The sequence below is a fragment of the Mus pahari genome, chromosome 6, assembly GCF_900095145.1.
Source record: "Mus pahari chromosome 6, PAHARI_EIJ_v1.1, whole genome shotgun sequence".
Taxonomy (NCBI): Eukaryota; Metazoa; Chordata; class Mammalia; order Rodentia; family Muridae; genus Mus; species Mus pahari.
In genome coordinates, this window is record NC_034595.1 from 77,730,362 (window position 1) to 77,747,929 (window position 17,568).

Consider the following 17,568-nt stretch of genomic DNA (forward strand, 5'->3'; position numbering starts at 1 on the left):
ATTCACAAATAAAAAGTTAGCCTAAAGAAAGAACAGCTCGGAGGCAGAGGCAGGGGGATTTCTGAGTTCGAGCAGCCTGGTCTACAAAGTGAGTTCCAGGGCTATACAGAGAAATCCTGTCTCGGGAAAAAAACAAAGAAAGAAAGAAAGAAAGAAAGAAAGAAAGAAAGAAAGAAAGAAAGAAAGAAAGAAAGAAAGAAAGAAAGAACAGCTCACAACACCACTTACCCTGACAAATCCTTCTTTTGTGCTGTTTCCCAGATTCCTGAGGAATCCATTCTGCTGAAACGTCAGTATGTTGTTGGGAAAGCCCTGCTCGTGCATTTAGCTTTCCACTCTGCTAGTCTGAGAATCTCCTAGGCATTTATGTGACACTTGGCTATATAGCAAAAATGTTACTAACGTTTCCTTTATAACACCAGAAGGAAGTTACTGTTGTTAATTCATTATATACATGGGGACCAGGGTCTGGAACATAGAGGCCAAGTAATGTTCCCTCAAGCACAGGTGACCTTCCAACCCAAATGTCTGGGTCCAGGCAGCATCGGATGCTGCCTTTTCGGCCTTCAGAGTTGAGACTCAGGTGTGGTGGCACACAACTCTAACCCCAGCACATGGAAAGTGGAGGCAGGAAGAACTGGAGTTCAAGGTCATCCTCAGTACATAGTGGATTACATGAGACCATTTCTTCAAAAACGCAAGAAGGGGAGGAGGCTGGGAGGTAAGGAAAAGAAAGAAAAAGAACTCAGTCACCTTCCTAGAAGCCTTCCTGGGTCATTTAATAAGCTGTTCCGTTCCCTTCTCAGGTCCTAAGCCCTTCATATAATCATTCATTCTTACTTATTCATTCCATTGAATCCAAACTTCTTCACTGAGCCCTCACTGTGTACCACTGTTTTTTCTAGTCACATGAAGCTACTCCTTCACAACTGTCTGTATAATATATGTTGATTCCCCGTCTCCTCCACACACTCATCCCCTCTTCTTCCTCCTTTTCCTCCTCTTCTTCCTCCTCCTCCTTTTTCATTTCCTCTCCCTCTTCCTCTTTTCCTTCTGGTGCTGTGGGTAGCAACCAAGGGTTTGCGCATGCCTAAGAAATGCATTACCACTGAGCTATATCCCCAACCCCTTAAACTATTTCTTGAAAGTATTTTTTTTAAACGTGTAACTCCTTTATAACCTTGACGGAAACAGATATTCATCCTGTCCTCGGTAAATGTGCTTTGCGAGAATAAACCAAGAGTTGTTCGCAATTGCCACGACAGGAATGATAATGTCAACCATTCATAGGAAACCACTGTGTGACTGTGACAGTGTGTACTGTGGGCCAAGGGCCAAGTACATCATCAGCATGAAGCCCGGGGCTGGGAGGCTCCCAAGGAGATGACAAGTGCCTTCTGCATGTAGACCAAGCCGTCATCATTGTCACTGTGATTATTTTTGCCATTAGTATTGGTGTTATGCTACAATGTGGCAGGTGCCAGCAGCAAGCTGGCTTGCCACGCTTCCTCAGAGCAGAGGCATCAGGGAAGCAAAGGGAAGCAAATGCTCTTGAAAGACGAGCAGTGAGGAGGGCCAGATTCAGGCTGGGCTTTCTGCCCAGGCTCAGCAATCCAAGCATCAGTTCTTGGCCACTAGGTCCAGGACACACTGGCATCTTTCTCTTGTTGTCATGATCTAAAGCCCTTCATAATATCACGGGGAAGGTATAAGGAAATGGGGGTGCTATAGGACAGAAGCCAGTAGATTATAGGGCCCTGAGCAAGAAGGCTCACCAGTTTCCATTAGCTCAGAGCCTGAGTGTGTGGCAGATGGCAAGGACTGGTTGAAGTTGAACTTTGGATGAGAACAGAAGGAGACAGATAAGACAGGGAGTAGCAGAGGCCCGAGATCTTTGGATGTTTCAAATCGTAGAAACACATCAGGTTTCATGGTACTCTCTCATCTCCTTGGGGGACCAGAAGTCAGATGGCACAAGTGTCACTTTTGATGTTTATGTAGAAGTCTCCTAAGTCCCCCATGACTTTTCTTGAAAATCCCAGCATCACGACATTGACTTATTACAGATTTCCTAGGTGAATGGAATTCTCTGAAAGTCATTAGACCCATTCCCCTGCCTCTGGGCAGGAGTTTGAAACAATTACAAATGATAAATAACGATCGTTTGCCAGCGATGTGTTTGCACAGTTTCAGAGAGCATGAGGCACAGGATTCAACATGGACCAGTTCAGCTCTATGGGAGCTGTGTTCCTATGGGGCTTGCAAGGAGAGTATTGTGTTGTTGACCATCAGCAGATGTGACTGCCCTGGTCCCTGAGGAGAATACAAGAAATAAGAAGGCATCATCTGTCTGGAAGCCCCCTGGGATGCCAGAAACTGCCGAAAAGACACTAGTTACCCCTGGTGTTTATACTCTAAGCCAATCATACATCCCAGGGGTGATGGGGGCAGGAGGTAGGCAAAGAGCCAGTTTTCTAATGAGGAGCCCTCTTCTCCAGGTGGAGAAGCTAATGCCTGGAGTATAAGACTCAATTTCAAAGTTTTTTTGTTTTTTGTTTTTTGTTTTTTTTTTTTTTAATTTGTCTTTTAGATAGTGCCTCACTCGGTAGTCCAGGCTGACCTGGAACTCCTGAGTGATCCTTCAGCCTCAGCCTCCGGAGTTCTAGGATTGCAAGTGAACATCACCATACTCCAACTCCTCAGTCATAGAGTGCATGCAGTCTCTGTGTCTGTGATTTTCGGTGTGACATTTTCCCCTATGAACAGCTTCATTCCAGAGCCTTCTAACCGAAAGCAAGTCAATGATGGAGAGGGAGTCTGAAATCAAAGGGCTTTCTCTGCTCTGGCGCTGCCTTCTAAGACTGCCTTTTATTACCTAGATGTACAACAGACCAGGAGGACCCGATCAGTGTGCTTCATTCTTTTGTGCTTTAATCCACAACTGTCCCAAACATGTCTGTACCCACCCCTGGTCTTCTCCCTTGTCCTGCTGCTCCAGTAGAGGCAGCTTTGAGAACTTAACTTTCCTTTTCTGTACTTTGGCTTAGTACCCTTCCATCCCTACAGTCTGACCTACTTCTGGGTCAACCTCTTCTGTAATGGACATCATTCTGACACATCCCCTAGGACCTTCCACACTGATAGATGACACTGATGGAGAGTTCTTCTTGGGGTTCCCCTCCCATAACTGTAGGACAGCTCTGGAAGCTCAACAATGACCTTTGCAGACAGTGAATGCTGGTGATGAGACTGAGACATATATTGAATTAATTACAATATACCAAGCAATGAGCTAAGTGTGCTTTTATGTATAACTCCATCTTCATTGACTCTCTGAGAGCTTAAATAATGTCAGGATCACACCCCAATTTTAGAGAAAATGAAACTGAGACTGGAAAGAATAGAGCATTTTGCTCAGTTCTCCCAGCTACTATATGGTCGGGCTAGGATTCAAACTCAGGCTTGCTTGATTTGCTATTATTACATAAGCTTTGAAACATCATGTTGCACTGTCTACTCAACTTGGAGGCATTGAGCTTTTTGGAACATGATCAACATCCCTGTCAAACACAGAGGTCGCTGTGTGATCACCAGGAGGACACAGAGGTCGCTGTGTGATCACCAGGAGGACACAGAGGTCGCTGTGTGACCACCAGGAGAACACAGAGGTCACTGTGTGACCACCAGGAGGACACAGAGGTTCCTGTGTGATCAGCAGGAGGACACAGAGGTCGCTGTGTGACCAACAGGAGGACACAGAGGTCGCTGTGTGATCACCAGGAGGACACAGAGGTCGCTGTGTGATCACCAGGAGGACACAGAGGTCGCTGTGTGATCACCAGGAGGACACAGAGGTCACCAGGAGGACACAGAGGTTGCTGTGTGATCATCAGGAGGACACAGAGGTCACTGTGTGATCATCAGGAGGACACAGAGGTCACTGTGTGATCATCAGGAGGACACAGAGGTCACTGTGTGATCATCAGGAGGACACAGAGGTCGCTGTGTGATCATCAGGAGGACACAGAGGTCCCTGTGTGATCACGAGGAGGACTGCATTTGGAAGGATTCCTGTCCTGGTTCAGATGGTGCTGAATAAATAGGTGGGGAGGGGGGGTGCAGGCCTTCAGTCCTAGCACCCGGGAGGCAGAGGCAGGCAGACCTCGATGAGTTTGAGTCCAGCCTGGTCTACAGATCGAGTTCCAGAACAGCCAGGGATGCACAGGGAAACCTTGTTTCGAAACACAAAACAAAACAGGAAAAGAGGTGAAGAGGAAAGGTGACTATCCACACTAGATTAAAAAGATAAAAATATACAAACAAAGGCCAGAGGTATGAAAAGGGGATGCTCTATAGGAAAGGAGGAGGATGCAGGTGGGAATTCCTGTACAAAAGTACTTCCAAAGAGGCTTTGGAGGTGGTGGGGAGATGGTGGGGTAGTTAGCAGCACTTACTGCTTTTGAAGAGATGCAGGGTTCAGTTCTCAGCACCCATGTGATAAATTACAACCGTCTATTACTCCAGTTTCAGGGGATCTGATGCCCCCTTCTAGTTTCCATGGTCACTACATGCATGCGGTACACTTATGTACATGCAAGCAAAACACTCAACACACATCAAATTTTAGAAATAATTTTAAGATGTGCATAGTGGTGCACTCCTTTAATCCCAGCACTCAGAGGCAGAGACAAGTGGACCTTTATGAGTTCCAGGCCAGCCAAAGCCACATACTAAGAACTTGATGAAGTGGGACTTTCTGGTTTCATCTCACAGTTGTGTCCTGTGATGCTTTTTTCTAGAAACTGTCTTATCAGGGGATGTTTTGCTGAAGCAGACACGTGGTGTTTTTCTGGAAGCTGCCTGGTGAGAGGGTATGTGATGTTTTGCTGAAGTGGTCTCTTGAGAGAACACATGATATTTGGAAAGAGTATAAGTATAACCCGACAGACAGTGGACAACACTCTTGCATTTGGTTCACCTCGCAACTTTTTGCTGATCTCCATTGGGCTTTGCTGACACTGGTCTCGGCTGACAACCCTCTTGCATTGGTTTGCCTTGCTCTCTTCACTGGTCTTCACTTGTCATGACTTTGTAGAGAGAAGTTTGCCAAAGAACTGCTGGTGGCATTCTGGCTGCTTCTTGCCGAACTGCTGATTGGCAGAGCCTTGCAGTTTCTTCTGAACTGAGCCACTTCTACTGACTGGACTGTTGACAAAGAAAATTGGAATTGTCCCCAAGGAACTATTTCTAAACAGATCCATAATTCCCCTTTCCTATTAACCTTTCTTTTCCCCTACCTAGGGTGAGTGGTGGACTCAAAAAGAGGTTGAAACGTTAAAAAACCATAATTAAAGTAAGTTTTGAACAATCTAAGCCTTCAACTTGTCTTAAAAAAAAAAGAAAAGGAAGGAAGGAAGGAAGGAAGGAAGGAAGGAAGGAAGGAAGGAAGGAAGGAAAGGAAGGAAGGAAGGAAGAAACTTAAAAGGTTAAAAATGCTTTTTATGATTTTAGGTATCTAATCACAAATAGACTGTGGATGATAAAAAGCAGCCTTGGAATATTGACGCAGTTGGACAGCCTCCGTGTTACCACTGAGATAAAATAAAATAGAATGAGCAACTTGAGTATGAAGGAAGTGGTCACACTCAGTGAGTCTAATAAGAGCCAACATTCTTGAGAGCACAACACTAGAGGAGCAGGCGGCTTGTGTTAGAGGCTGTGAAGGGGAGGAAGGCAAGGGTTTGGGGGTGTATCTCCATGGTAGAATACTTGCCTAGCATGCCTCAGGCCCTAAGTTTGATCTCCAGCACTGAGAAGAAGGAAAAGGAAAAAGAAAGAGATAAGGGTGACATTCAAGCCAAGCAAAGCTATCGAATACTGGTAGTTGAACATCAGGACCAACCTAGAAAGCAAGGGCAGGGTAAACAGTGATCCTGGCTTCACAGAGTGCAACCAGAGGACACCAAATGCACGAGTACATGAGGCAGAAGAAAACAAGGCTGGGGATGGCCATTCTGTCAAGCCCAGTGCTGGCAAATCACTGCTTCCTGCCAAGCTGCGAACTGCCCTAGAACAGCTATCTTGCATCTAGAAGTGGAAAGACAGTTCTTTAAATGCCTAGGCAGTGTACAATAACCTATGACAAGAAAATACTCGCCTGTGGATTTTGCTCTTCAGTTTGCCTGTATGTATGTGTGCATGTATTTGCACTGCATGTGTTTCTGGTGCCCTTGAAGATCAGAAGAAGCATCAAATCTCCTAGGACTAGAGTTACAGATGGCTGTGAATCACCACGTGGGAAATCTAACTCTGGACTTGAGGGGGGGGTGTATTGAGGGAGTAATTTTTAGAAGAAAGAAGACAAACAGGGTAGGACAGAAAAAAAAGCTGGAAAGGATGTAATCTCATATGATTTTATAGGAGAGATTTTTAAGATACAAATGGGACCACAGAATTAATTCCCCACATGAGCAAGATGGCCTTCTGTATTATTTTTTTCCTTTATTGTGTACTGGTGTTTTGTCTGCATGTGTGTCTGTGCACCATGTGCATGAAGTTCCTGAGGAGGCCAAGAGAGGGCAGCAGATCCCTTGAGATGAATTACAGATGGTTGTGAGCCATCCTATGGGTCCTGGAAATTGTCCCTGGGTACTCTGGAAGAGCAGTCAGGATTCTTAACCTCTGAGCCATCTCCCTGGCCCCAATCTTTTGCATTCTTCTGTCAATCAGCTATTCAATCCATTTCAAAGTGGAAATGAAGTCTTCTAGTTAAGGATGACAGTTATCCAGAAGAGAGCATGAAAATGTTCCCGAGCATTTTCTTGTTCTATGCCCACTCAATGCTGAAAATCTTTCCCGTGTCAATGGATGAGACCATCACTCAATACCTAAACAGAAAACTATGAAGCCTAATTACTTGCATGCTTGCTTGAGTATATACTGGTGGGTGATAGCTTCCATCAAGAAAGTCATCCACTGATCACAGAACATGGTAACAACAAGAACTTCAGGTATTGGTAGGTTTCACAGGTATGAGCGGGCTGACAGAGTCTCAGAAAGTGTGACCACTTAAAGTAAGCCTTGGTTGGCATTCAGAAATGTGTCCATTGAAGTGTGCTCTGACTAGCTGACAAAGAGTTGTGACTAAGTGGCTGGTGTATTCACACGAGTGTGGTATTGCCCAACCAACACAAAGATTTAAAAGATTGTTCTTGTCATTAATTGTTAGCAAGGATATAGAACTTGCACTGGTTGAATAGGCAGGCAGAGAATAAACTATGGACTTATACCATGACCTCCAGCAACAGCTTTCTCTACATATGTGGGGAATTTTCAATTTCTTGATTCCCTTTGCTTTTCAACGAGCCTCGACCAGTGGGAAAGATCAACAAGAATTAGCTAGGTCTTTACCATTATTATTTATTTGCCTTGAAGCTGGGGTTTCATTTGGAAAGATTGAATTTAAGTATTATGCAACATAACTTTACCCAGTCTTTGAGATGCATAGCAACTCATCTGTCAAGGCAGTGGCTGTGCAGCTGTGGTGGAGACCCCTACCACAGGCACCGAGCAACTGTGAGAAAAAATAAGTGTGATTAGAAATGTAAGAAGGCTTTGAAAAGCATGCTGAATATATATAATTTTTAGGCCTGACTAATATTTCAAACAGCCTTTTAAATTTACCTTGGACTGACTAAATTTTGTTTAGCTCAAATGTAAATTGTTCCATTTCACCTTCGGTGTTAATCTAGATACAAAAATGAAACACGATTTTGTACACATATGCAGGTTTATAGTTTTCAAAAATCTATTTTAATAAGTGTATTTAAATGCTTTATTTTCCCTTCTAGCCCACCACTCACCAGAGATAGTGGAAAGAAAAGGCTGATAAGGCAAATGAGGATGTGGACCTGTTTAGAAATAGTTCATTTTTTTTTTTTTTGAGACAGGGTTTTTCTGTATAGCTCTGCCACCTTGCCTGGCTAGAAATAGTTCTTTGGGGCAAATCCAATCTGCATTGTCAAGATTTCAGTAGTTCAATTCACAAGAATCAGCAGGGTAGCTTGATCAACACGAAAACACCATTCATGAATCGGTCACCTCAGTTCAATCCAGACCAGCAAGTTTGGGAGTAGCATCAGGTCATTTAAGCACACAGTGGCCATATTTACTCTTATTTTTAGCAATTTGGCAGGCCTTAAGAAGATCATATGTCACTTATTTACATTGACTTGGTTTCTGGTTAAGAAACCAGTTTCTGCAAGAGACTAGGCCAGTTTTTGAAGGAGAATTAATATGCCAGTGAGGCAGTAGCACCACGTTTCATTTGGATACAAATGGCTTCAGACTCTGAATGAATGGCCGGGACTCAGTGCATTTCTCCATCAGTGCTCCAAGTGTTGCAACAAAGATTGCACTCTGCTCCAACGCAGAGATGCAGTGGTGGTCATCACATGGCTGTTGTAATGTAGTCTGCTGTCTTCGGTATTAATCTGTATGGTTTTAACGTACCATAGCATTTAGCTAAGTGAAGTGCCAGTATCATTCAACATCCTATCCTTCAACTATTTGAAAATGGTATCAGTTTATTATTAATTACAACAAAACCTCTCTCTCCACTCCTCTGAGAGCTTCATTTATCTTACATTAAGATAAGTGATTTTGATGCACATCTGGAACTTGCTGGTGTTTACCAGCTTTTTGCTTCTTGTGTTTCAGTCCTGACTGTCTCTACTGGTGTTTTTCCTATCTTACACCAGTTAGAACTAAGACTTCCATTTATCCTCTCCTGCTACAGTATTTTTATTCCAGAGGACAAGGACTTCCTATGAAAGTTCTGTCAACACCAGGCAGTGGTGGCACATGCCTTTAATCTCAGCACTCAGAAGTCAGGGTCTCTGTGAGTTCAAGACCAGTCTGGTCTACAGAACAAGTTCCAGGGCAGCCATGGCTACACAGAGGGACCCTGTCTCAAAAAAAGTCCCCCCAACTGTTAGTCATGTCCATGTCTGAAATAGACATCTCAGAACCCAGTATTGGGAAGTTTGAGACCTTTCTGAGCTACAAAGCAAGGCTTTGCTTTAAAAGAAACCATCCAGGCTGGGGCTGCTCTGCAGTAAGCAGTGGGTGGGAGTTAGAAGTTGAAGGCGACCTCAGTCCCTTGATGCACTGAGGGCCCTGTCTAAAGTAAAACAACATAATAACCACAAAGGACCTTAAGAAAGTAAACCCAAGGGGACTCTCTGGACAAAGTGGACCTATTAGGTCCTGGATCAGGACTCCATTTACTTTTCTGATCTTCTTACATACCCCAGTCCAAGCGGAGTCTACCTCTCTTAAAAGATTCATATCTCCATGAGTGCATGAGTGGGGCTTTCTGATTTTTCTTTCTTTTTGTTTTCTTTTGCTTTATTTTTGGTTTTCAAGACAGAATCTTATACAGCTCAGGCTGGTCTCTAACTCACTTTGTAGCTAAGGATGGCATTGAACTCCTGATTCTTCTGCCTCAACCTCTCAAGTGCTGAGATTCCAGGCATGTACAACAGTGTCTAACCTTTCCTATGCATCCAACCCCTTTTAAAAATGAAACCAGCTGCTATGAAGTTTTGTGATAAAGAGTCGGCAGCTATTTAAAAGAACCAAAACATTGGCGTCTGCTTCAGAAATTATCACATCTAGGTTAGGGTTTCAACCTTGGCCAAGGATGTACGCCAGACCAATGGAGTGACAACTTTTAAGATAACTGCTGTTTTTTTTAAATGTGTGTATGAGTGTTTTGTCTGCATGTATGTCTACAAATCACAAACTGTAATTATAGATGGTTGTCACACACCAAGTGGGTACTGGGAGTAGAGCCCTGGAGTTCAGCAAAAGCAGGCTTTTGACCACTAAACTATCTCTCCATCCTAGCATTTTCTTTTATAAGTCTCCAGATGATGCTAAAGTTCTCCAAACACCTGACTATCATAAAGCTAGAAACCCAAAGATATTTCAGAAGCATGGCGAGTCCTGACCCACGGGAGAACCAGACAACTTATCCGCACTGTGTGACCTGAAATATTGGTGAACAAAACCTGAGCAGGCTCACGGGGAGGTCATATAATGTTTCTAGAGCACCACACGTGGGCAGTTGTACAATATCAGCCAGCTTTTACAGTCTGTGTTCCTAGCACTTTAGAGACTGAGACAAGAGGATTAAGAGTTCAAGGCCAGCCTTAAATACATAAGATGTCTTTAAAAAACCTTTAAACAGGAGCAATAAAACCCTGCCTCCCCTCCAAAACAAAACCATACAAAAACAAAAACAAAAACAAACAAAAACCTCATATCGCCACTGACTACCACCACAGCTCAGTGGAATACTGGAAGCTCAGATTCTAACTACAGTTTGACCTCTCTTGTTGACCTGTTCCACACTGTGCTTTAAGACCAACCACAATGCAGCCACAGTTACCAATTCTTACAGTCTTTATAAAGAGTCCTAGCACTGATGTATTTCCCTTAACTGAAAGGTTACTTGTTGTTTTTCCTGGTGGTGGTGGTGGTGTGTGTGTGAGCATTGTTGGCCTATGAAAGCTAACATGTGTATCAGTTCAACAGTGCTCTAACATCTATCAGCAAGCAAGGTGTGGAGAAGAGTTCTCTGCCATGATCTTGGAAACAGTACCTAGAAGTTGAAGACCTATGGCTGTGTTCTTTCCTGGATAGATAAACAAGAAAATGCTCCCATCCCCTACACTGGGAAGGGCCAATCAAGGAGGTGACATTAAGACAAACTGGGTAAACCAGAGTTGCCATCTGAGCAATTCCTTGCTACAGATGGTAATGCTTTGCCCAACATCCTAACCGAGGGAGCAACTTACACTAAGGGCCAGGGCAGGGCTACCAAATCCTATTGGCTACTCAGCCTTCTTTCTCACCACTTAGAGACCCTGTGACAACTCCTGTACCCCTAACAAGCAGCATAGTGTCTCTGTCAGGCCCTGGTCCACAGCTTTTTAGAAACCAGTCTGTCACACACCCAAGTGCCAAGAACATGCACCGAACTCTAGCCATGTAGGCATGTCTGCCCAGCCACTCAAACTCCTCCCCCTTAAAGGTTCTCATGGGAACTGCTAACATAATCACAAAGCCTGCTAACTCAATGAACAGGAGCATTAAATAAAGCACACAATACATAGCACAGTCAGGCAGTGATTGCACACACCTTTAATCCCAGCACCCAGGAGGCAGAAGCAGGCAGATCTTTGTGAGTTTGAGGTCAGCCTGGCTTGCAGAATGAGTTCTAGTGTACCCAGGGCTACATGAGAGATCTTGTCTTGAAAATAAGACACAGCACAAAACACGGGGAAACATCCACTCCGTTTCTTAGTTCTCAACGTCTTCAAAACATCTTCACTGCCGAGGAGGAAGTGTGGCAGAGCTATAAGAAAATAAGCCAGGCTGGAGGAGAGTGAGCCCCAGGGATCCACCCATCTCTGCACCCCCAGTGCTAGGATAACAAATACATCACTACACCCAGATTTTTTTACATAGATTCTGGTGGTTAAAATCAGATGTTCATGCTTTCAACACGAGCACTTTATTGACTGAGCCATCTCTTCTGTTACTATAATTTAGGTCTTTAAAAGTTCCATCTCTTTTTCTGAACTAACAAGAAAGTAAGACATCTTAGGCACTGAAATCTAGAAGGAATCTAAAAGGAATTTCAAAAGTCTTGGAGAAGATAGAAGTGTCCATTGAATAAATTGTATTGGAGATACTTATGTATGTATTATGCATCACATATACATGCATATATAACAGACATAAACACATGTGTGTATGTAGTGTGCATCAGATTTCCTGTTCAAAGTTCTGCATCTTTTGCAAAAGAATTGATTCATATTGGCACGTACAAAGAAAAAATATGACGGATACAGGCATTTGATGGATGGTTACCTTTGCTGAAAGAAGAGATAATTGATCGATTTACTTTGCATTCTTTGTGTGCAGGTTGTAGATAGCGTTGCTGTGTAATTTTAGCATTTAAAGAACACAATTGTAGTCATGAGTCCCAGTGGGAGGAGGGGGCTTCAGTGGGGTTCTCTCTGCTGGTGCTTAAGAAAAGAATTCTTGGAGAATGATGGATGCAGTTGTGTTCCTAGAGATGGCTGGCTTAATGGCCTTGCCTGCCCCTGGCAGGCATCCCATGACAGATAGGCTGCTTCAACCTCCGCAGGCTCTACGGCCCCTTATGGCCAGAGACCTGGAAGAAACATGCAGACTGAAGTAATTACTAGATTTTCTACAGAGACAAGGGGATCTCGTAGTTGTCTTTGGAGATAGAATTGCAACTTATTTTCCATTTCTCACTAAGTGACGTGAGGACTCAGTCGTACGTGCCAGAACCTGAGTGTGAGGTTAGGTTTTTCAGAATTGCTGCAAGGCTTATAGACTACAGCGCTGGCTGTTTTCATTTTAATTAAATCCTGGGGTTGGTGGCATTTGCCGGTAATCTCAGCACTTGTGTGGTAGAGGCAGGAGGATCAGGAGAGTTCAAAATCACTTTCAGCTGCATAATGAGTTCAAAGCTATCCTGAGCTCATGCAACTACTTATAAACTCAGTAGTAAAGTGTGTGCTTGACATAACAAGGAATGCCCTGGTCTTAATCCCTAACATAGTGCGGCGACACTCCAAAACCTGCAGAGGTACAAGTGTCACTTGAGAATAGTAAAACATTCAAACAAAATGAAACAATAGAAAGTGGTCTGGGTATAGTGAATCCTGTCATCCCAGGGTTCAGACTGCCCCCGAACTCAGAGACCTGCCTGCCTCTGCCTCCCAAGTGCTGGGATTAAAGGTGTGTGTCATCACAGATGGATGAAAACTTGTTCCGTTAAATCATACACATTAAATCATAGCTGTGTATAACTGAACTTGAACTGTTTCTAAATATTTTCCATTCACAGATGAATATTCACCGTTTTAATAGAATGGCATCCCTCTACAAAGAGGAAAGCAGTTTTGTTTTCAAGTCAGTGAAATGTATCTTGAGCTATAGGGCAACTCATTTGTGTGTGTGCATGTGTGTGTGTCCATGTGTGTGTGCATGTGTGCGTGCATGTGTGTTTGTGTGTGCATGTGTATGTGTGCATGTGTGTTTGTGCATGTGTGTGTGTGTCCTTAGGCACATTCTACTTTCTCTTTTGTTTTGAAGTGGGATCTTTTGAGGCCTTGAACATCACCATTCATGCCAGGTTGGCTGGCCCATGAGTTGCCAGGGACCCTCTGGAACCCCCTGGCCTGCACCTCTCATTTCCCTGTCACTGAGGCTACAGGCACATAGCACTGTGTGAAGCCTGTGGGTTCCAGAGCTTTGAACTGAGGTCTCAAGCTTGTGAAATGAACACTTTACTGATGAATCCATCACCTCAGCCCCATCTGATTCTTTGGAATAGATGAGTAGTTTGTCACTGTGTGCCAACAGCAGCATGTGTAAGACATCTCTACTTAAACATGGAAGTTGGTCCTCTTTTCATCATTACCGCAGTGACGGGACACATCAGTCTGTGCACAGATGTCTGGATTATTGTGCAGACATTTTTTGGATACATTTGAAAGATAAGTTTGTTTAATAAACTCTATTTTGTATGACTTTTGAGATAGGGTTTTTCTGTTAGCTCCGACTGCCCTGGAACTTGCTCTGTAGACCAGGCTGGAATCAAACTCAGAGATCGGTCTGCCTCTGCCTTCAGACTGTTGGAATTAAAGGTGAGCACCACGCTGACCGGTAAGAAGGTTTTATTATTAAAGTACGGTCTTAGTTACAGGTTTTACTGCTGGGATGAACTATCATGACCAAAGGACACGTTGAGGAGGAAACAGCTTATTCTTCCACGGCGCTGTTCATCACTGAAGGAGGTCAGGAGAGCAACTCAAACAGGTCAAGATCCTGGGGGCAGGAGCTGATGCAGAGGCCTTGCAGGGCAGGGGGCTGCTCACCACCAGCTTGCTTCCCATGGCTTGCTCAGCCTGCTTTCTTATAGAACCCAGGACCACCAACTCAGGGACAGCGCCACCCATAATGGGTTGGGCCCTCCCTCATCAATCACTAATTAAGAAAAACCTTATAGCTGGATCTTATGGAGGCATTTTCTCAATTAAGGGTTGCCTCGTTTCACATAGCTCTAGTTTCCGTGTCAAGTTGACAGAGGACTAGCCGGCACAAGTATGTTAATTGTACAAAGTCACAAATTTCATTAAGACATTCCTATATGTAGTTTAATTGTAGTCTCTCCTCTATTACCCTTTCTATTGTTAAAAAAATTATTTTTACTTTATGTGTTATGGGGTTTTTGCCTGAATGTATTTGTGTGCACCAAGTGCATGAAGTGCCTTCAGAAGACAGAGACATACCGAAGTTACTGATAGCCATCTTTGAGTTGCCTTGTGGGTACTGGAAATTGATCCCAGGTCTTCTGGAAGAGCAGCCAGTGTTCTTAAGCACTGATCCATCTCTCCAGTCCATTTCTAATTTCCTATCTTTCTCTTTCCAAAATATTTCATGTAGGGCATGGAGGACCAGGACTTTAATTCTAGCACTGAGGAGTCAGAGGCAGGCAGATTTCTATGAATTTGAAGTCAGTCTGGTCAACACAGTTAAATTAGTTCCAGGACAACCAAGGCTACATAGTAGTAATACCCCCTCTCTCAAAGCCGGGTGGTGGTGTCACATGACATTAATCCCAGCACTCAGAAGGCAGAGGCAGGTGGATCTCCGAGTTTGAGGTCAGCCTGGTCTACAAGAGTGAGTTTCAGAGCAGCCAAGGCTACACAGAGAAACCCTGTCGGGACAAACCAAAAAAAAAAAAAAAAAGTGAACATTTAAAAATGTATTTGTTGAGATGAGAAAACTGTGGGGAGGGAGGCAATGGCTAGAATGTAAATAAATACATTTTAAAAATAATATTTTAAATGTAATGAAGCAGAAGTATAGTAAAATATTTAAATCTAAAAAAAAATTTTTTTATTTGTAGGGGGGGATGAACGCGCTAGTGTGATGGTCAGAGGAAAACTTTGGGAAGTCTGTTCTTTCTTTCTACCGTGAGTTCGAGGGATTGAACTTTGGTAGTCAGGCTTGACCGACGTGCTTTCTGCCTCAGCTTACCAGCACTAGGATTTCAAGAGGGAACCACCGCCAAGGAGTGTTTGGTTTGCTTTTGCGATGTGTTGTCCTACGCTGCTCCCCTGGTCCTTAACTATGGCTCGGGGTGACTGTTCTTCAATCTGGCTCGCAGGGAAATTTTTTCCGTTTGTTTAACGAGCAAGGAAATGAAAGCCAGAAACCTGAAGACCTCCTCCCCTGTAGCACCCACACGTGCTGGCCCTTCTTACACAGGACAGGGTACGCTTTGATTTTACGTACAAACTCTAACATTCGAATCGCTAGCCAAGGAAACGCAACGCCGCATCGCCCCGCCTACGGTTCTAAACCACACCCCTGGACCAGCCCCCTCTGCAATCTCAGTGCGGAAAAGCACCCAAGCTCCCGCCCGCTCTCTCGCGAGAGGACACGTCACTGGGCCGCGCCAGTGACCGGGCGGTCGCGCGTCTTGCGTCACCCCCAGCTCTGTCCCGGTGTGCTGTCTCACTGGTGAGGTCGCCTACCCGGGAAGTCCCTCTGTCCGCGACCTCTGCAGCCTCCAGCTTCCCGGCACCATGGAGTACCTCATTGGCATCCAGGGCCCAGACTATGTCCTGGTCGCTTCCGACCGGGTGGCCGCCAGCAATATTGTCCAGATGAAGGACGGTGAGAAGGTGCAGGGGAAGGCCCGGCGGGCCTGGCTGGAGGGGCAGTCGGCGGGAGTTGGGGAAGGGGACCGCGGGCCTCCCTCTGGGCAGCTTGGAAGATGGAGCCCAGCGTGCTCTGCCCTGCCGGCGCTGCAGGGTTGAGAAGCCGGAGGAGCTGGCAGACACTGGCTTGGGATTCTAGGTCAGATGAGGCTTGCTAGGTGAGGGTTGCTCGGCGTGGGGAAATTCAGTTTATGAGAGCGCCAGTGTGTGCCCGGCGCCGCCGATCTCTGAATTTCTGGCAAGTTTCGGTCGTCCCAGATAGAGGTTATAGTCTGCGGGCGCCCTAAGGTGGGATCTTGGGGAGAGTGAGACACCCCAGAGTTTGGCATTTCCACTCTGCTGCTTCCGCTGTCTTCAGTGGCTCAGCTCAGAGCCTCTTCCGGCTTTCCCCGGCTGCTAGGTTTTACTTGTCGTTAAGTAGTTGAATGCAACAGAGACGGAGTCTCCTTATTTGCTTCATGATTTTTTTGTACGTTATTTTTTTTCCGGGCCCAGATTTTCTTATCTCTCAGATTACTAATGCCCAACTCAAAACTTGTTGAGAGGATTGAGTGAACGAGTTAGCATTAGACAAACATTTAACAAACTGAAGCATATATGTATCAGGTGTGTCTATCGTTAATATTTTAATTTGTTAAAAGATTGGCTCTGGGGCTGGTGAGATGACTCAGCGGGTAAGAGCACCCGACTGCTCTTCCAAAGGTGCAGAGTTCAAATCCCAGCAACCACATGGTGGCTCACCATCCTTAACGAGATCTGACTCCCTCTTCTGTAGTGTCTGAAGACAGCTAAAGTGTACTTACATATAATAAATAAATAAAATCTTAAAAAAAAAAAAAAAAAAAAGATTGGCTCTACTGTGTGCCCTTCTTGTAGAGTTAGTTTTGGAGACAGAATATATATAACATATATATATATATATATATATATATATATATATATATATATAACACATGCATACATATATGTATATATATGTGCGTGTATGTATGTGTATATATACACAGATATGTATACACACATATGTGTGTGTGTGTGTGTGTGTGTATAAAACTTCCTTGAGGAGATGTTGAAATAACTCAGTAGTAAAGATGCTTTTGGCCAGGCTTCACAACCGGAGTTTGGTCCCAGAACCCAGATGACAGAGGAAGAGACCCCACCCCCAACCTCCTGCAGGTTGTCCTCTAACCTGTACACCTGTGCTGTGGCACATGTGCACCTGTGCAGAACAAGAGAGAGAGTCCCCAAATAAATAAATACTTTTTAAAAACTTATCAAAGAAAAAGTTTCTAAGCTTACAGGCGTTAGAACCTAGGTTCAAATCTGTGTAAGTTGGGACTGAGGCTGCAATTCAGTGTCAACGTATGTTTCAACCATATACAAGGCCCCAGTCTTAGCACTCCAAAAACAAGTTAGTAGACGTTACGCAAAATGATCTCTTTTACCCTTAACAACTGCACTACTTGTATAGTGACAGTTGGCCCACAGAATCTGAGTGTTTTCATGATTGATCATAGGCATGTTACTGTTTGAAAGATATCTAGCTTTTGTTCAATGGATTAAAAGTTCATTTGACAAGTTTCACGCCTCTCTGTGTTCTTTACAGTGCTAGGGACTGAAAAGAGGAAGAAAAAAGAAAGAATACGGTGTAGTTGGGAAGATAGCTGAGTAGGTCAGTGTGCTTGCTGTGCAAGCATGAAGAATTTAAATTCCAAGTACTCACTTAAAAGGA

General features: G+C 44.2%; 1 protein-coding gene across 1 annotated transcript in view; it reads left to right on the top strand.

The window, feature by feature from the left end:
- The first annotated feature begins 15,594 nt into the window (after window positions 1–15,594).
- Window positions 15,595–17,568, top strand: part of Psmb2 (proteasome subunit beta 2) — a 33,950-nt gene continuing 31,976 nt past the window's right edge. Inside the window, exon 1 of the mRNA XM_021200723.2 lies at window positions 15,595–15,792. Within this exon, the coding sequence (XP_021056382.1) occupies window positions 15,702–15,792 (91 nt within the window). The 5' untranslated portion in view covers window positions 15,595–15,701. The remainder of the gene's footprint in view (window positions 15,793–17,568) is intronic.